The sequence below is a fragment of the Bactrocera oleae genome, chromosome 6 (assembly GCF_042242935.1).
Source record: "Bactrocera oleae isolate idBacOlea1 chromosome 6, idBacOlea1, whole genome shotgun sequence".
NCBI lineage: Eukaryota > Metazoa > Arthropoda > Insecta > Diptera > Tephritidae > Bactrocera > Bactrocera oleae.
Genome location: NC_091540.1, coordinates 54,866,631 through 54,885,533, shown reverse-complemented (window position 1 = coordinate 54,885,533; position 18,903 = coordinate 54,866,631). Strand labels below are relative to the sequence as shown.

Here is an 18,903-nt window from a genome sequence, read left to right as displayed (position 1 = left end):
GATGTTTATCTCGCTCATTTATATTTTAGGGATGCAGATGATTTATGTTAAACAGCTACCGTATGTTGACTTCTGGAGATAAGCTGACAATGATAACTGGATTAACTGTTTTCATATCAAATAAAATTTTCACTATGTATGGATAATGATTCTTTCCCAGCGTTAGTAGATTTCAACCGAAATAATATGAGTCAATAACGTAAGACATTGTTTTACATATGAATACACGTGGGTGTTTTTAAAAGTAAATATTGTTTGTGATACCTATAAACAAATATTAACCGACAAATATAATATTTTAAATTAAGTCGCAAGCTGGTGTCATGTCCTTGCTTGAAACAGAAATTTGAAATGGTTTGTAATACAGTTCATAGTTTTTAGCGATTATCTAATCGCACTAGTTGAAAAATAAGTTCATAAAGTGATCTTTTGATACCAAAAACTGAGATTTTTTAAGACATTTTGCAACAACTTGCATTTGAAATTAACTTTCAAATACATTTTTTTATCTAAAAATATTTGGAAAATTATTGCACTTCACGTTCAAATTAAAATCTGGCAAAATATATTTTGAATTTTTTTTTTGAAATCATATGGTGGTGGGCAACCATTTGGTAATACTGAAAGTTTAAACAAAAAAAAAATTTTAATATTTTGATTTTGAAATTAGCGAAAAGTGGCAACTCTCAACAAAGGTACATTTGAATTTAAGTCTACTGGAAAATCTTTTAAACGTCATATGAAAGGGAATGATAAAACAATTTGCAAAAGCGTTGGACGTGAAAGGATATTGTTTTAGTAATATGTGTAGAAAATTTCCGAAGTTAGTATGGAAAAGCTAAAAAGTGGAATATTTGATACAGCAAAGAAATGAAAGATGTAGATTTGGTCAAAGTTATGGCGCCACTTAGCGGTTTTTGTCGAGCGCGATGGTATCTGACTTCAGATCTGACTGATTAATTACCAATTATATGCAGTTTCGTTAAAGTGTTGTTTACTTAAAGAAATTACTTCTAAAGTTTTAAGTTTAATAGCGCTATATCATCAAAATTAGTAGAAGTGCATTTCACCTTAAGAATGCACTGTGCAAAAATTAGTAATAATATTTTGTTTGCAAAATACTTTTCAAGGTTCTCTTAAGCTCCCTAAATTAAAAGTAATTAAAAAGTAAACCCATAATATTTATCTTTCAAAATATTATCAACTTTAATTAAGATATTTGCGAAAGCGTTGGATGCATGAATGAAAACTTAAATAATTCTAAATATTGTTAGTATAAATATAAGTAAGAAGATATAAAAATATTTGTTTAGACACACATTTCGTAAGCGTTCACCACTAAAAAGATTATCAACTCTATTGTTTATGACCGAAACGCCATAGACGTCTTTAAAAAAAAGTTTAATAAACCCTAGTGAGTATGAATTGGTATACATTTTGCTCATGATTTCAGGGTTTTTTTCGGAAGGTCGGAGAAGTTAATGCCAACAAAGAATTTAGGGGTTTGTTTTGTTAACCTTTAAGAAAGATTTATGTGTAAAAGATAATGGAAGATTCGAGTGACACACGTGGTTGTTTTAGGGACATGTAGGTTTTGAAGAAAAAAAAAAAATTTTTCAACATTCAACTTTTTGTTAAAGAAACCTTATGTGACTTTAGCAAATAGGTTAGACCTGAAAAAATATAATTCGCGGAATAAATATATTCAAGTATTCATCAATCGTAGTGACCTGAGAGAGTTGAGGCTCTGATCAGAAATTTTAAATTATAAAAGAAGTATGGCAATAATAAGAGCTCTGTCGGGGATTAAGCAAAATCTTAAAAATATCTAATAGAACTTTCGAAAAGAGTTTAAAAAATGTAGATTGCTAGCTCGATCTACTAATTGTGGAAGTGGAAAGAAAATACCGATAATATAACTCCGAAGTTTAAAGTACATTTCGACAAATTTATATAAAGTAAATGTACTTAAATGAGTGTATGATGATTACAGCTGTGTTCCAAGAATACGACAGATCGAATACGAAAAATATAGCTGTCAATGAAGATATGTCATTTTTCTAATCCGAGACAAATTTCAACATTCTAGACTATATCATTATTACAGCGCGTGCACTTCTTCGGGAAGACTACATTGGTATCATTTATAGGTTAGATTTGCGGCTGATAACCCCGCTTTAAATTTGCGTGAGACTAGTTCCAAGTCGTGGATCTTCGAAAAGTCTTAAAGTTCGTTCAACCAAACTGAAGCTATAATTCACTAGTTCATTTCCTTTGGCCATATAAAATAACTTAATCTGATAACATAACCGGCCAACGATTTACATCCAAAGGAAAATGCAGTGACTGTTCTTTCTAGCCAGGTTCGGTGATACAAACAATGTTCAAGTCGAATTACGCTTACATACTTGTAATAAGGAAAAATTATCTTGTATCAAGATCTTTACCATATATTGATTTCGATCGCCCAGTTTGTATAATAGCCAGATAATATAATTGCGTATATACAGATAGAGGCAGACAACCGGTTATGGCTAAATCGACTCAGCTCTTCCCGCTGATCATTTATAAATTTATATACTCCGACGTTTCCTTCTGGGTGTTACAAACTTCGTGGCAAACTGAATATACCCTCTTCTGGGTAAAAATAAATCCATTATTAACAGCCGCAATCGACATTTCATCATTAACTCATTATTACCCGAATTTTTATAAAAATACTCGACAACGAGCTTTCATAATGTACAATTTATAGGAACATATAGGCAAGAGTTCATTAGAATATTAAAAAATTAATGTTTTTCTGTCCCTATTACACAGGAAACGAGTCGGTTCATTGATTTTTGTTCTCTCACTCACTCTCTCACACCGCAGATGAGTTCGTTACTGGGTGACTAATGTTGGTATTAAGTATATCCAAATTAAAAACTTATAGAAAGATTGATTTAACTAAATATATCATATATTTGACTTTTATCTTTATTTATACAACAAACAATTTTAGCCTAGAGAAGTACAAGCAATTCTCTATTCGAAGAACGATGTATTTAACTCGCAGGAGCATCGAGATCGCACTCTATTTCACCATCCAAATAACATGCATCGACACAAATATCCCCGCCTCTCTGTGCCGCACATGTTAAACCGGTCGGACACGTGCCCGTTGTGACGACCTCCGCGCCATTGCATTGAGCAAAGGTGGTGCGACTGGTGCAAACAAACATAGGACTGTCCACGGTACAGCCACAAGTTGCGGCAGTGCAATCAGCTGGAGCATTAGCTGCGTTCGAACATTTTATCAGCAGACTAGTACAGGTGCCACCGTTGGGACATTCTTGGACAGTGCTGTTGTCGGGTTGATTGTTAAAACAAATATTGAATTGCGTCTCACTGATGCAGGCAATGCCATTGCTGCCACAGACACCGCACGCCGCTATTGTCTGTTGCACCAGTAAACTGATTGTTGTTAAGAGAAGCAACTAATCGGAGAAAAATATTTATAAATAACATTTTTTTTAATTATTTGAGCATATTTGTATGTAGTTCTAATAAAAGAGGTCTTCAATTTTCTTACCGAAATGCATATCTGTGTGTGGGACTTCATTTTAATTAGAATACCGTGTGTTTTTCTTGCTCAGTTATGACTAAATTTGTTTTAATTGCTCAGACAGCTTTTTATATCGCTATTCGGTAGCAAAACACAGTTGAGGAATGATAACAACTACTGAATGTAAATAAAAATCATATAAATCAGATAATACGCAGATGTTCATACAAATTTTATTAATCCGAGATAGCTGTGATAGCAGACAAACGTTTGCTTCGTGAAGTTACGTTATGTTGTGAATCTCAACCAGCGCAAAGTTGGAAAATATGTGAAATATATTTGATTTTGTCACAACTCCTGTAAACTGTGAGAACTACAAAGATATATGTATATATATGTACCATAAACGACTATGTATGTAACAATTCTCCTAAATTTACACAGTTTCCATATGTAATATTATTTCAACATTTATTTACACCGTTCTTTTTTTGAGTTTCCCTTTTAAACAGCTTCAGAGTTTTCTCTTCGCTGACATTTCTCAATCTCGGCAAACCTCGTTGACCACTTCTAATTTTAAGTCATTACATAGATACATAGACGACTACTCTTCTCAGTCTTCCAACTAACAGAATATATCGTTGTTAGCAGAGTTTTGATATCTCACTGAAAATGTGTGCTCATTTCTCCTTAGATTATACTAGGTTAGGTTCGATGGCTGATCTACAGATCCCACTTGAATTACACTATATGCAGTCCTTTTTGAACAAAGCGCCTTGTCACGATTACAAATTTGCTCAGGCATTTAATTTCTATTCCCACCAGTTCGATTGGATATCTTAAAGTGTAAGCTTCCATTTCTTTAAGTCCTGATCTCGCAAACGCGGGACAATCAAGATATGCCAATGGCTTGTTAGAACCCCCACAACTAGGGAGGGGGTAGTCCTACTGAGGGAAAATAGCTTACTGAATTATAAGAGATTCTGGGCCAAAAGAATCTTGCGACAGCGCCTGAACCGGTCAAGCTTCCGCGAAGCCCATCTATTCAGTAGTAATGCACGGACGATGAGGGGAGCATCGACCTGTTCCCATTCAACTGATAGCGTGGCTCTGGTGCCTCTTCTCAGCTTTACGCTTAAACCAATGGTAGACCAGAGCTGGCCAAACTCTCGTGAAGCACAGCCATCAAGTAGTAACACACAAGGCTAGTATTGCCGCCCTGCCAACAGAGTGGATATTCACTTTTCTAAAGGAGGATGCACTCTGGAGTAGTAAAACTACCGCTACTTTAATGGCAGCAACCTCGATTTGAAAAACACTGCAATAGTCAGGAGCATTTCTCTCCTATCGTACGTGGAATACGATGGTTACGGCTCTCATCTGTCTGACTCAGAGCAACGGAGATACTTATGCTGACTGCAGAAATATTGGCCGAATGCAATAAAATAGCATAGGCTTAATATTTCGAGCATTCATATCAATTATAAATGTAAACCAAAAAAACAGTCTGTTAAAAGCTTATGTTAACTAGGTCCTTGTTGCACAATATTTGAAAAAGGCGGTGCAGCATAAGTCTACTGGGTTAAGATTTTCTTCGCTATAAGTTTACAAAATCTAGATCTGAAGCGCAACCGGCTTAAACTGTGAGTTTATTGTGGATCCAATATCATTCTTGCCTTATTTCTACTTAAAAGTTACTACATCGACAAGTAGTAACCATCATTAATCTTATCATTTTCATATTTCGGTAAGCCACAGAGGACGAAAATGTCAACAAACCTTTAGAAAGTTAATACACGGAGAGGGGGTTATAAGAAAATTTATCCAGCTGACATTACAAAAATCTTCTATACTACTACTAACTAAGGATATTCTCGAACTGGCTTAAAACAGGTGTATGGCAGATTGAACTCATCAAAATCATGATCCTATTGACTCAAATTACGACTATTTTTGGAAGATTCTTAAAAATCATAAAGCAGAACCGGCTACTTTCATTTCTATTTAACCTTCTACAGTTAAACGCGCCTCATTTGTTTATACATAAGTACATTTTCCTTGAAGTTGTCTAATGAGCGCCACACAAACGCTTTCAAATTTAATCTACGCAAATATACATTCGTATGTATTTAAGCGTAATCTAGTTTTCAAAGTGACAGAATATAAATTATGTCTGCCGAGAACACAACAACCGAAAAAATATAAAATCCACAGCAACCGTTATAAAGAGTTTAGTTGTAAAACACTTTAGTAGAAGAGATACAATAGTTACTAGAGATTGCAAGAAATAACAAAATGTGGCAATTTAGCGTAAGCAGATAACAAGCAATTAAAAAAAAAAATAGAAATTAGTTATAAAAAACTTTAAACAAAATATAATAAATATTATAAAAAATTATAAAGAAACAAAAATGTATCAAACAAAAATTTTTTAATTTAATATACGCATTATTTCTTCCAACAGTTCACAGCCATAATACTCATCGCTTTGCTGACGGCGCGACTGTGCAACGGCGATTGCAATGTTTGCAACGAGAATAATGGCGCTGCGTGTATTTCAAATACCACTTTTCAGTTATGCTTTGGCGGTAAGTAAACAGCAGTTTTTTTTTTGGTTTTTTTTTTTACCAAAGACACAGTTGTTTTAATCAATCACACAACTTTACACAGGCCTACCACAGGGAACCGTATTTTCTTGTCCGAATACCGGCGATGTTTGCACCAATTTGGGACTGATTTGTGCCGATCCCGAAAGCAATCCAAATATTCAAGCTGATTGTGGTGACACGGAACAATGTGGACTTTGTACTGGTATTTCAGATGGCGCTTACGCTTGCACCAGCCAAACCACGTTTGTCATGTGTCAAGATGAAGTGCCATCAAGTGTATCTGGCACCTGTCCCAATGATGATGTTTGCTTAACTTCCCGTGCGAATGGTGGTATAAATCCTTGTGCCAGTCAATGTTTGGCTAATACTCAGGATATGTGCGATATTATATCTCCGGATGCCACAACTGTTACGCCCACAACTCAGACGGCCAGTACTCAAACATCTTCCAGTGCAACATCGGCAACTCAAACATCCACTGCTGACACCACTCAAAGTCCAACAACTGTGAGTAGTTCCAGTGCAGGCACGACTTTAAGTGCGGGGGATGCTGTGTGTGGTAGTCAAACTGCAGTAGGTCGTTACCAGAATCCGAATGACGCCACATGTCGAACGTAAGTGTGCGCACTGCATTCTTCAACGATTTCAGAAGAACTTATAGTCATGTTTTATTCTTAATATACTTTCAGATATATCTACTGTAGCGCGAATCGTACAACTGGTGGTTTAGTTGGTCGTCTGATGACTTGCGCTGGCACAACATACTTTAATCCGAGTATAAATAGATGTCAAGCTGCTCAGCTAGCGGGTTGTACTTAGATATAGAAATATTGAAAAACTATAAAATTGTCAGAGGATAGGGTTGGGATGTAGAAAGTATAATTAATAAGAAATTTTATCGATTTTAAATAAAGCCAAAGCGAAGCTTATCTTCTTTTAATTGCTATTGTTTAAATGTAACCTAAAAGAGTATGAGCAAAGAACTTAGGAAGAAGCTAGAAAGGAGGAGTTGGAGTCAGCAGAAGGCGAGGAAAACCCATTTCCGTCTCTTCTACTGAAAAACTCAACAATACAGTTGATCACACAATAATATTTGAATCGTTTTACTCACGTCATACTAGCTAAACATAAACTAACGACTATACGTCTTCTATCTACTGGACTCCACGCAATGCACCGTTATTTAGAGACAAGCGATTAACGCTCTTATAATAAAACCCTTGGGTGAGTTGTATACAGTAATTAATCCCTTCTATAAAAGCGCAGTAAACAAACAAAAAACTCAATCCAAATATTGACTGAGATAATTAAAAATAAACTCAATACCTTGAACCTACGACAATACGAGTCGAGATGTACGCCCAAACAGCTCAGCTATAGCGGCAAACAGACATCGAAAAACAACAGCTGCAGAGATAATTTCAAAATTATTGTATTTCAAGTAAGTTAGTGGACAGATTTTTGTAAACCTAAGAAACCGATTCTTACAAATATTATTAGGAAGCGGAACGTTCTTCGAAGCGCTAATCTTTTATTACTGAGTGCAAGTTGAAAAATTATTATTAGATTTGTTCCTATAAGATCCATACAAAGCTAAAGCTTACAACAATGAAAATGTCGTCTCTTTACTATTCAATCTTCACGAAATATTTTAATACCAAGAAGGAGACGTCAGAGACCCTATAAAATATATATGTATATAAAAGATCAGCCTGACCTGAGTCGATTTAGCCATGTCAGTATATACGCGAGTGAGTCCCTCAGGTTTTGAGATATCCAACTGAAATTCTGCACACGTCCGTTTATTCTCAATAAATTATTCAATTGCCGAAATCGTCGATATCGGGAAACTATAGCATATACAAACTGAGCAAACAAAATCAACTTCTTATTAGGAAAACTTTTTTATTTGACAATATATATTTATAAAATTTGGCATAGATTATTAACCATGGCGTCTCTATTATTTCCGAATAAATTGTACAGATCGGACTACTATAGCATAAAGCTGCCATACAACTGACCAATCAAACTAAAGTCATTGTACGAAAAACTCTTTTATTTGCCAAGGTATTTGAACGACATTTGACATGGATTAACAACCAATACAAAGTTTTAATCTCCAAAAAAATTGTTCAGGTCGAACTTCTATAAGATATCGCTGTGATACAAACTGCCAGATCAAAATGAAATGATTTTTATCTGTGAAGGGTACTATAGCTTCGGTTCCGCTGAAGTTTATGTTTTTTCTTATTGGTTTATAAGATTGTGCTATTCGGAATTCAAAAATATCTAAAGTACTGAAAACACACAAGAAATTAAAATCAAACATGCTTGAACCCAAATAGGCGAGTCTCACAGATTTATAGCGCAATTGTTAATTTACAGAAATGCTATATTATTATCATAATCATTCAAACTGCTGAGCAAAATATAATTTAATCCTCAAAGCATGTTGGATTCTTTACACTTTATCTTAGTTGAAATTTAACAACAACAATTTATCTTCGTCGTTCATCAAAATATCTTAAATGACTTAACCGGGTAACAACCACGAATTTAGATGGTTAAACTAAAGAACTATATTATTCGGTCCAGGGAAGTGTAAGTATGTATATTTATATTGTTAAAGTATAGTACCAGTTGTTACTTAAGGTCTAGTCTAGGTCGTTTTGTTCGATAACTTGTTGCCATTTTGAAGTTAAATCAGCTAAATTTTCCATCAGCAAAATCCTACGCCATAGACAGGAACGGATAGAGATAACTTAGTGCTCGGTCCAAACTATAAGGTGGATGCATAGGAGTCCTGCTACCAAACTACTGAAACTTCTGGCGAGTCCCTATCGACGTGTTTGGCCTAGCGTTGTTCTAATGGATCACAATTCCTCTCCTGTTTAATTGTCGACAATATAGGTCATAAAGAAGAGTTTGGCTTTAGAAAAACAGCACATAATAGATGCTGCCCTGATAATACCATTAAACACATTGCAAAACCTTCCCGACCATAAATATTATGCTGGCTCTCCACGATTCAAGCACGATCGATTTCACTTAACCCTATCATATGTGACCCACTTTCCATTACCAAATTAGGTACATCAGATTTTGTGCGTTACTTCATGTAACACTTTTTTGTACATCGGGTTTCTTGAAATAAGAATTTGGTCTAAAATAAGTATTATCTTTTGCCATTACTTTATTTTCCTACTTTTTTCTTTAGACATAAATTTCAGCTTATATATATATAAGATAAAAACGTTAACTTTGGCTGCACTGAAGCTATAATACCCATTACAATTTCATTTCTTATAGCATAAAAGAGTATAACAAGATCTTTATCTTCATTTTTATCAACAAGTTTGCATGCTATAGTGGTCCGACCTGAACAATTTGTCCGGAGATTGCAGTGTTGCCTTAGACAATAATTTGTCTCAAATTATGTGACGATATTTTGTTAAAAAGAGAGTTTTATTCATCAGTATTTTTATGTCAACCCAAATTCCAGAGCTTTCCGCGAATCCATCAGAAAGTAAAAAAGACCGATGAACTGTAATGGCAGTGAAAGGGTTAAACGTACATTACGCCCATAAAACAAGTAACATCCAGCAGATAACAGTTAGTCAGCCCATACATGTTCAACGTTCACAAGCGTTACTGTGCTATAGACACTAGACCAACATGTATAAATTAGCGGTAAAATATTATCTTCAAATGTATAATTTTGTTTAAATAAAATAAAACATATTTTTTACACCAGCTTTTCGCAGTATATGTTATCATACTGACAATTCACCGAAGCGCCGCGACTTGCTACATTTGCAACAGTAATGGCGTCGCCTGCGCCAGCAACAACACATTTCATCTTTGTTTCGGCGGCAAGTACAGAAATATAATATTTTATAAGAAAAGAATTATAACAAATCTGGTTCGATAGGTTTGCCAAATTTTGGTGAAGAATTCAGCTGTCCGAATGAGGATGAGGTCTGCACCGCACTGGGTCCAGTTTGTATGGATCCCAACAGTAATCCCAATATAGAGGTCGCCTGTGGCAACACTAAACAATGCGGCCAGTGCGCCGATGTTATGGATGGTGGCTTCACCTGCACCGCCCGGACCACATTCACTATGTGTATGGGATATGCGCTGACCGATATACGTGCGTCCTGTCCCGCCGGTCAAGTATGTCGCACATCGTTGGCGCACACCGGTAAAGTGCCGTGTGTAAATGAATGCCTAACCAATCCAGCTGATATGTGTGATGTAAGTGTGGCTGTGGATATGCCATTGAGCAGTGAGTCAGCCCGTCCAACTGTAATCATACAACCCACACCCCCAATAAATACAACGACCACACAACCAGAGACCATCACAGAACCGTCTACTCATCCTACTATGGTGGAAGTTTCAACAAATACTCCAACAAATGAGGCTCCTACGACTAGTCCATCACCCGTGGAGTTCTGTTCAAGTCAAACCCTTATTGGCCGTTATCCAAATCCTGCTGACAACAGTTGTGCCACGTGAGAGTAATTACAATTTTAATGGTTTTCTATGTATCTATAATACATTTATTACAGCTACTTGTATTGCTCAAGCTCCGGCTCTGGTTCGGGACTCATCGGGCGCATAATGCAGTGTCCTGCTCGAAGATTTTTTAATTCGGAAATAAGAAGCTGTCAAACTACTAAACCAAATAACTGTGTATGAAATAAAAACTTTTGAAGCAATAAAATTATTAAATACTAAATTAATAACTGTACTATAATTTGTATTGATACTGCTGACTTCATAATTCATAAGTAAATACGAGTACAGGTCTATAGCGATTCTAATTGAGAATATTCTCATGGTGATATATATAATTTTTGACCGAAAAACGGAAGGGTTGTGGAACGATCTTGAGTCTAATCCTAATCAAGTTGGTCATACATTTATATAAATGTTAGACTCGATACTGCATTCTCTAGAGACTACTCTAATTATTTATTACGAAAGAGAGCTTTACAAATAAGTATCTATTTAGCAAAAGCAATATTTCTTCAAATAGACCTAAGAGTTCCTAAAAATCGTAAATATTAATTATTTTCGAAAGCACTTCAAAAATATTTCGTGAACCCCACCCCATATCTTGTGTCACGTAACACAATTGCTAAGTATTGAGCGCTCGACGTTTTGTACCACTACATCAACAACATGCTTTTTTGAAAAACTCTCCCAAATAGATTAAGTTGATTCTCAGTGACGATTTGGTTTGTAGTGTGTGTGTTGACTATGTAGACTTATCTTCAAGAAATTTTGCAAAGAAAACCCGAGAGGCTTAAATCATAGCAGCTTGAACTGAAAGGTGATGCCGATAATATAACTATTACTAATTTAAGACATCATATTTGTAAGATTTATCTTTAGTACCTTCTTAAAAAAAATTAAGCAAAATATAAAATATGACATATCCCGTATCCAATCCATTCCAGTATTAATTTTGTACTGTTATGTTTTCAAACCCATTCTTACAACCTTCGGAGATTAAACTCTTCTATGTACTTACAAGTATATAGTAAGTAGTAATGACTACCCTAAGCAGCGTATATTAAATTTGTCATGAAGTTTACAACAGTCAGAAGGAAACGTCGGAGACCCTCTAAATTGTATTTATAAATGAGTTGAGTTTTTTCTTGTTTTGTATTCATTATACCCTGAACATGGCACATTAAGTTTCCCACGAAATTAGTAACATCCAAAAGGAAACGTCGGAGACCCTATAAAATATGTATGGAAATGATCAGTATGATGAGCTGAACCTATATTGACCTATATTCGCCTGTCTTGCCCTCTATCCGTCTGTCTGTATATACGCTGCTTATTTAGCTCCTCAGTTTTTGAGACATAAGTCTGTAATTTTGCACACTTTCTTTTCTTCCCAAAAAATCCAAATCTTGTTCTTGAATGAAATACTTTTTATTTGACGAGATATCTTCACCAGTTTTGGCACAACATGTTGTCCAAGACTTCTCCAAGAAAGTTGTTAACGTTTTTCCTTGTCTTTTTATGACCTTCATACTTACTAGAGAGAATATAGTCGAAGCTTCAGTAAAACTATGATTTTGAAGTCATGAGCTTTGTGATTAGATAACATTTTTTTATACAGCTGACTAGATAGTTAGCAAAAATATACAGCTTAGTCGATTGAAGTACTAAGGATATTTCACTGTCAATTACAATTTCTACTCCAAGCTTTCTGAGAAACAATGATCGAATGAGTCAACTTTTGTAGTGTTCGAAGGTAAATATACTCCCAAAATAAAAAAGGAAAAACTTAACACGTGATGGAGTGACGGGTACATTGAAGAGCTTAAAATAGCTATCTAGCTCGATTAAGCAAGAAAAAGTGTTTTAGATTTAATGCTATCAAAGTCAAGTAAAAATATAGTAGCCCTCATATTTTGACGAATTCACTTCTTATTTCTTCACGATGTATGTGCTGAAATTACTTCATTATGCTTAGTTCAAAATTATCTACTCAAACAAACAGATTATGGTTGAATTTTATCTTAATTTTGACAACAGAAGCAGAGAATGTCTTCCTCTTTAATTTCACACGCTTTAAGTATTTAAAGAGTTAGGTATACATATGTATACATAAAAGATGTACAGTTAGCTTCTATATTAATTTGTAAACATTTTCTGGTTTTCTTGTTTAGTATACTGTGGTTTTAAGCATAATATTACCATGCACACTGCCTGACTGTATTATATTATATTATATAATAAGCAATACCAACACTAGAAGTACCCAGATTTATTTATATAAATCGTCTTATATTTTATAGCTTGTGTAGCACCCCTAGTGTCATGACGAAAATATTTTAAAGAGCTAGATCTTCGCAGATTAGGAGTCGATCTCATGTGAGGCGTCTTAGCCAAGATTACACCAAAGCTGATTAAGATTTCAATCTAAGAGAAAAGACTCATTCATTTATTACGATAAATGCTAAGTTGCCAAATTGAAACGAGCTCTCAAAGCCACTTCGACCGTTCCGTTAATGTCAGTATTCCAGAAGATAAAAAAGTTCATATTAAGATGATGCCAGAAAATACGAGTATTATTTGGTAGATTTTATCACCTCGTTCTATTATATGATTTCCAAATCTTACGAAAAGGTTCAGTTGCAAGGCACGGGACTTTACAATAAAGAATGGATGATGTGGATTACAGTTCGAAACGATCAATGTTTATGGTTTTAGTTGGATAAAATAAAGAGATTTAAAATGTAGAGTTCCAAATTTAAAAAAAATACCGCCATAATGTTTTCAAAAATATTTGCGAATTCCAGAAGAACTGCAATTTACAAAAAGTGTATCTCGATTTTTTCGTATCACGATTATCACAGATTCTCTTCGAAATTGGTTTTGAAAGCCAAACTATTACCAGTGTTTCAAATCCCGTCAGAAAAATTTTATGAGAGCTGAGGCTTGCCATAAAAACATAAAAAAACACACTCCACAATGACTTGCATTCCCACTTCCAACTATTTGTATGCGCTCTTAATCTAAATTCTCGTAAGCTTTATGTTTTCGGGAGTTAAATTAAAAATATCAACAAGCCAATTAGCACGAAAAATAGTTATCAACAAACAACTGCTGATGAGAAGAAATGGACAAGATTGCCAGAGAGCAAATACCTCAAATATACTTCTAGTACAGAACCCATTTAAAAGCATATGCAAAGTTCATTGCGCTAGCAGTTGTTGTGCCGCGTTAGCTAAGAAAAGTTACGGATAAAAAAAAAACTTATAAAAAGTTAAGAATTTAATTCAGTTGAAACATAACAAGTGTATTTGAAATAATATTGGAAATTTTTGAGTGACTTTGAATACATTACATTTTATTGAAAGTGCAACAAAATGGCCTTACGCGGCATAAAGAAATGGCTTTTTCTTATCTTGCAAGTATGAGGAACTAATTTATTTTTGGTCACGGAGGTGTAGTCTTACATACTATACGAGTATAAATATTATGTGGATTTCACAATGTGAAAATTGAAATTTTTTAATCAAAAATATTATACGGAATTGGATTTATCAAAATATTCTTCAGCGCAGCATATTAAAATATTTTCAATTGGCATTTTAGGGTTCTAACGCCCACATAATAAATTAAACTTGAACTGTACCCAAAAAAAAATATTAAATTTCTTTTACAAGAGAATTCATGAGTTAATACCAGTTTGCTTAATTATGCATACTCGTAGTATAGCAACTTCGTAGGTAAAGTTCTTGGTAACATATGAAACTAATGGCTATATCAAAATTATACAGATGATGAGACGAGTTGAATTCCGGATGTCTGTCTGTCCGTTAGATTATCTTTATGTAATGTGAGGAATGTATTCCTTGGTACGAATAGGTTGGCATTGCAGATGAGGAAAATCGACCCGATGCTATGTGGGCGTGCCGTTTATCGAAAATCTATATGAAACTAAGTAAAAAGCTTTGATACCAAAGACGTAACTGGGGTTCCCTCTAGCGCCTGATCATACAGTGTAAAAATGGACAAAATCTGATAATAACCACGGCTTCATACTCTCTACACAAATGATATGTGGAAACCTACTAGAAGTGCGCTCTCGCTAAAATTTAAAGTGAAGACGTCAAGAGTACATATTTTTTCAGTAAAGATGCCAAAGAAAGGCTGCATATGCATCAACTAAAAAATTTAACAACCCACCCTTTGATGAAATCTCATATCACAGGAACGACTCGTTTAATTCCTATAAAATTTAGTTCGGTGCAGTATTATCTTGACATCTTTTCGTTACAGTTCGAAAATGGGTGACAACCACACCTACTTCCCTTGTACAACAATTTTAAACTCCATCAAATATTTTCACCTTACAATAGATAAATCAATCACTAATGAAGATATAGGAACAAAAAATAGTGCCTTGAAGTGTAGCACCACTTAACAAAGTATGTTCGAAGTTGGACCATAACTTTTCAAGACTCCCAGTACCGATTATGAGGACTTCAGTGCGTATAGCCATGACTTTATATTGAAAATACCGATCCCTCTGATATCTTAAAGAAATAAAGAGCAAATATGTGGTACTTAATAAAGTAACGTAGCTTGGTGCTAAAAATTGGTTCAGTACTTCTCCTGGCCTCCATACACATAATCTATACATTTTACCGTTTTATATACCGTCAATATCTAAGATAGCTTAACAAAACTAAATTTTCGTATGGCATTTGTAACGAAATCTAATTTATTTTAAAACTTTTAATAAATTATTAGTAACTTTTCGACCGTATATTTACAGGTAACAGTCTGCATTTATTTTTTCTTAAACTCAACATCCGCTGAGTGTAATGTCTGCCAGGAGAATCAAGTCGCCTGCATCAATTCAACGTCATTCTATCTTTGCTTCGGTGGTAAGCCTAATAATTCTTTATAAAATATTTTCACCAATTGTAAGTACTGAAGCTGTCTTCACTTTTCAACAGACAGCAATCCCAATATGGACGTGCTGTATCACTGCAAGGAGGGTTTCGAGTGTACCGAATTTAACGCTATCTGTCTACAAGCGAGTGCAACACGTGCGCCCAGTTGTGGTTCCACATCACTTTGTGGACAATGTACGGCTCAGGCTAATGCGCTCTTTGCTTGCTTAAGTCGCACCACATTCCAAATGTGTTATGGCGCTGTACGTCCCACCGGCCAGGTGGGTTATTGTCCCAGTGGATTTGTTTGTGACGCAACGAGTGATGCGATTTGCGTTAGTACCGCCGGAGAATATACTGTTACCTGTGATGTTGTCGATTCTTCCACTGAAACGACAACAACAACAAGTACATCCACTACACAAACTACTATTGCAACTAGTACAATTCCATTGACACCAAATGAGGTTTGTGCCCAACAAACGCGGAGTGGGCTCTATCCGACCATGCCAAACGATCCCTTTTGCAAAAGGTGAAGTCTGTTATAAATCAAAGGAATTGTAAGTTAATTTGTGTTCTTCTTTCAGATATATACACTGTCGTAATATGAGAGGTGTTGAGTATTCATGCGCTCCGAACACATACTTTAGCATAGAATCTAAAGCTTGCACTATTGATCAGCCAGCATACTGTACTTGAATAAATTTTATTATACTTGTTTCAAAAAATATCTTCGTTATATTTTGGTAAAAAATATATTTTATGTTTAAAAATATACGCAGACTTCTCTGCTTCAGCCTCTCTCTCTCTCTCTTTATCTCACGGGAGAGTCCTCCTAAACTTGCGAGAAAATATGAAGCTTACTAAACACAAATATTGAAGTCATAGCATCACAAATAGGAACCAACTGAGAAACCGTTATCTCAAGAGTCGACTCTACAAAATTAGAACAGACTCGGACACGCCTATGTCCTACAAAGAACAACTACTTAAATAGCTTTCCTAAAATTTATTTGGGAGAATTTTATTGTATCGTACCTCAACAAAGTAACAGCTGAACTCTACTCATTGAAATTTTCTCAAGCTAAGGAATCCTTTGTAAGTATCTTTAAATATGTATGTCTTTTGTGTAAACTAGAGGAAAACCTTTGGTAAAGCGAGCAAAGAAAGGCCTCCGACCCCCAGGCGCTAACTTACCCTTCCGGAAATCAAGTTTGAAAATCGACTAAAGGTTTTTTCTGATTTTAGTAAAACTACTTTTTACTCACTTTTTGCGACTATATATTAAAGAATTAAAGCACTTACGGTTATGTCATATATGAAAGAGATTTTATTCCTTGCTTTCTGCTCGGAATGTAACAATTTTTGAAATTCTTTGCTGTCCAAATATAATTTCTAAAATCAAGGTCTTGTTTCATCTTGTTCATATTTATTTAAATGCATAACACTGGTACTTAAACTAAAAAAATATAAAAATGAATAATCTTTGTGAGAGAGTACAGAGTTACGTAGTTAGCGCTCGATTTGGCAGTACCGCTTTGCTGACGTCATCATAGCGAAACTTTTAACTTTGACTAAATTCTAAGGACTTAAAATCCTCTACAAAGTTCCAAACCTTGACCTCATTTCCATTTATAACTACTCAACTGTGTAACCTCTCAAAATCGGTATTATTCATTCTACTGTTTCAGCATCGTCGAAAACTAGTTCGTAACCCCGCAGATATAACGACTGTGTTGAACTGTCGCAACGTGCCGGTACAGATGGTGAACAATATCGTGTAGCACTATCAAAATAAGTAGCACCTGGACAGTAGTAGAGTGCGCCACTCCAAACATTGTTATTTACGAAACAGTAGACATACCTAAAATGGAAAGAATACACACTTTTATAAGCACTTAAAAGAAGAAGTATTGAAATCGACTCACTGTTTACAAGTTGTTGTAAGTTCATTGCCGACTGGAAAACGACCATTTTGTTGTATCGTTTGGCAATATGCAACTGGATCGGTCACGGTTACCGAGCCTGAAGTAGTCGTCGTAATCGTCGTAGTAGTACTCTCAGTTGTAGTTGTGGAAACTGCTTCATCAGCAGTGGAACAGGTGGGTAAAATCTGTGGATAAAAATCGCAAGTTAAATAATAATTTTACCACAATCTTTTATATACGGACCCCCAAGGTTTCATTGCCGCATATGTATTGATAGTCGATACTACAGACATGATAGGGCGCACAGCTGCCACCCAAGCTACTAGCAGAGCTTAAGCCTAAACAAAGGGCGTACGTGCGTACACCAGTGCAGGCAAAGGTTTGGGTAGCATCACAGTTACCACATTGAATACAATCGCCAACTACACTCGTATCAGTACTCGATACACATATGCTTGTAGAAGATGTCGAGCAAATATATCCGTTCGGGCAACTAGTCGCCGTTCCTGTTGGTAGGCCACCGATGCACACTTGGAACTCGGTTTGCGATACGCAGGCTAAATTAGACGTAACAGAGCAAGCATTGCAGGCAGCCCAAGCGAAATCCGACGATTCGGAGAGCAAAAGTAGTAGAACTACGGTAGACACACACTGAATACAATAAAAAAATATATAATTAGGAGTATATGAATACAGATATTATATTAGACGAAAGAGTTCGAGGACATTACAAATTTCTCACATACACTTTTCGAAAAGAATTTAAACATATTGAAATATTTTTGAAACTGACTTAGTTTATTTATTTATTTTTTTTCACTTTTTTCATTAAATTTTCAACTTCCGCAATGCCAATTCGCTAAGAAACGCAATTCAACTGGAAATTAGTTTGTGATGTCGCCATTTAAATCGTTTGCCTCGAACTGTGAGTTATCTTATCAGGCAATTTAGAGAAATTTGATTAGTTTGTTTCAGTTCACAACCAGCTAAATCTAATTTATCTAGTAATAAACTGGATAAATATTTAAATATTTATAAATTTCTGGTTTGACATCAAGGTAAAATTCTAAAACGTTCACTAAACGTTTAATATCGTAAACAACTGTAACCAAACTATATAACAATCAAATATACTTTGACTATTATTGCTTATAAAGAATTACGACTTTACGGAAAATATTTGTTCATTATCAATTATGTTCTGAAAAGTATGGCAACCCAGATATGAAAAAATATCGGTTTGACCCGCTGAATAACTTTTGACTTTGACTTCTTGAGCACTTTGATTTCGATTGCAACCGAATAAGAGAACAGCAAAGGAGCTGTAACAAAAGAGAGTAATAAATAGCAACGCTCGAAAAAAATGATAACGAGAGCATGCT

General features: G+C 35.1%; 4 protein-coding genes and 1 long non-coding RNA gene across 6 annotated transcripts; 4 read left to right on the top strand and 1 right to left on the bottom strand.

Annotated features, from left to right (window-relative positions):
* Positions 1-328: 328 nt before the first annotated feature.
* LOC138857731 (uncharacterized) lies at positions 329-3,649 on the top strand. Its single transcript, XR_011396917.1, has 2 exons — positions 329-614; positions 671-3,649. It is a non-coding gene; the product is annotated as an uncharacterized lncRNA (long non-coding RNA).
* A 2,050-nt stretch (positions 3,650-5,699) lies between these two features.
* Positions 5,700-7,096, top strand: LOC106620205 (uncharacterized). Its single transcript, XM_014238627.3, has 4 exons — positions 5,700-5,857; positions 6,012-6,135; positions 6,218-6,770; positions 6,846-7,096. The coding sequence occupies exons 1-4, from the start codon at positions 5,843-5,845 to the stop codon at positions 6,973-6,975; spliced, it is 822 nt and encodes a 273-aa protein (XP_014094102.3). The 5' UTR covers positions 5,700-5,842; the 3' UTR covers positions 6,976-7,096.
* A 2,618-nt stretch (positions 7,097-9,714) lies between these two features.
* Positions 9,715-10,910, top strand: LOC106620207 (uncharacterized). Its single transcript, XM_014238630.3, has 4 exons — positions 9,715-9,849; positions 9,914-10,031; positions 10,091-10,676; positions 10,734-10,910. The coding sequence occupies exons 1-4, from the start codon at positions 9,835-9,837 to the stop codon at positions 10,861-10,863; spliced, it is 849 nt and encodes a 282-aa protein (XP_014094105.3). The 5' UTR covers positions 9,715-9,834; the 3' UTR covers positions 10,864-10,910.
* Positions 10,911-13,903: 2,993 nt separating this feature from the next.
* On the top strand, positions 13,904-16,398 carry LOC106626252 (uncharacterized). Its single transcript, XM_036362019.2, has 4 exons — positions 13,904-14,102; positions 15,473-15,584; positions 15,657-16,125; positions 16,181-16,398. The coding sequence occupies exons 1-4, from the start codon at positions 14,058-14,060 to the stop codon at positions 16,290-16,292; spliced, it is 738 nt and encodes a 245-aa protein (XP_036217912.2). The 5' UTR covers positions 13,904-14,057; the 3' UTR covers positions 16,293-16,398.
* A 604-nt stretch (positions 16,399-17,002) lies between these two features.
* Positions 17,003-18,427, bottom strand: LOC106620204 (uncharacterized). 2 transcript variants are annotated; one of them, XM_014238626.3, is made up of 4 exons: positions 18,268-18,427; positions 17,765-18,172; positions 17,522-17,706; positions 17,003-17,457 (listed from the first exon to the last, which is right to left on the bottom strand). In XM_014238626.3, exons 1-4 carry the CDS (start codon positions 18,289-18,291, stop codon positions 17,268-17,270), a joined length of 807 nt encoding a protein of 268 aa, XP_014094101.3. In that variant the 5' UTR covers positions 18,292-18,427; the 3' UTR covers positions 17,003-17,267. The 2 variants fall into 2 exon arrangements, with proteins under 2 accessions (XP_014094101.3, XP_014094100.3); XM_014238625.3 differs by having other exon boundaries at positions 18,253-18,396.
* Positions 18,428-18,903: the final 476 nt, after the last annotated feature.

Excerpts from the sequence above, each read along its gene's own strand:
- LOC106620204 (XM_014238625.3), bottom strand. The coding sequence starts at position 18,291 with ATGTTTAAATTCTTTTCGAAAAGTGTATGTGAGAAATTT. Across the intron at positions 18,173-18,252 it reads AAAGTGTATGTGAGAAATTT|TGTGTGTCTACCGTAGTTCT; the intron begins GTAATGTCCTCG and ends TATTGTATTCAG. Across the intron at positions 17,707-17,764 it reads GCGGCAATGAAACCTTGGGG|ATTTTACCCACCTGTTCCAC; the intron begins GTCCGTATATAA and ends TTTTATCCACAG.
- LOC106620205 (XM_014238627.3), top strand. Across the intron at positions 6,136-6,217 it reads TTTTCAGTTATGCTTTGGCG|GCCTACCACAGGGAACCGTA; the intron begins GTAAGTAAACAG and ends AACTTTACACAG. Across the intron at positions 6,771-6,845 it reads AATGACGCCACATGTCGAAC|ATATATCTACTGTAGCGCGA; the intron begins GTAAGTGTGCGC and ends ATATACTTTCAG.
- LOC106626252 (XM_036362019.2), top strand. The coding sequence starts at position 14,058 with ATGGCCTTACGCGGCATAAAGAAATGGCTTTTTCTTATCTTGCAA. Across the intron at positions 14,103-15,472 it reads GGCTTTTTCTTATCTTGCAA|GTAACAGTCTGCATTTATTT; the intron begins GTATGAGGAACT and ends GTATATTTACAG. Across the intron at positions 16,126-16,180 it reads AACGATCCCTTTTGCAAAAG|ATATATACACTGTCGTAATA; the intron begins GTGAAGTCTGTT and ends TTCTTCTTTCAG.
- LOC106620207 (XM_014238630.3), top strand. Across the intron at positions 10,032-10,090 it reads ATTTCATCTTTGTTTCGGCG|GTTTGCCAAATTTTGGTGAA; the intron begins GCAAGTACAGAA and ends CTGGTTCGATAG. Across the intron at positions 10,677-10,733 it reads GCTGACAACAGTTGTGCCAC|CTACTTGTATTGCTCAAGCT; the intron begins GTGAGAGTAATT and ends CATTTATTACAG.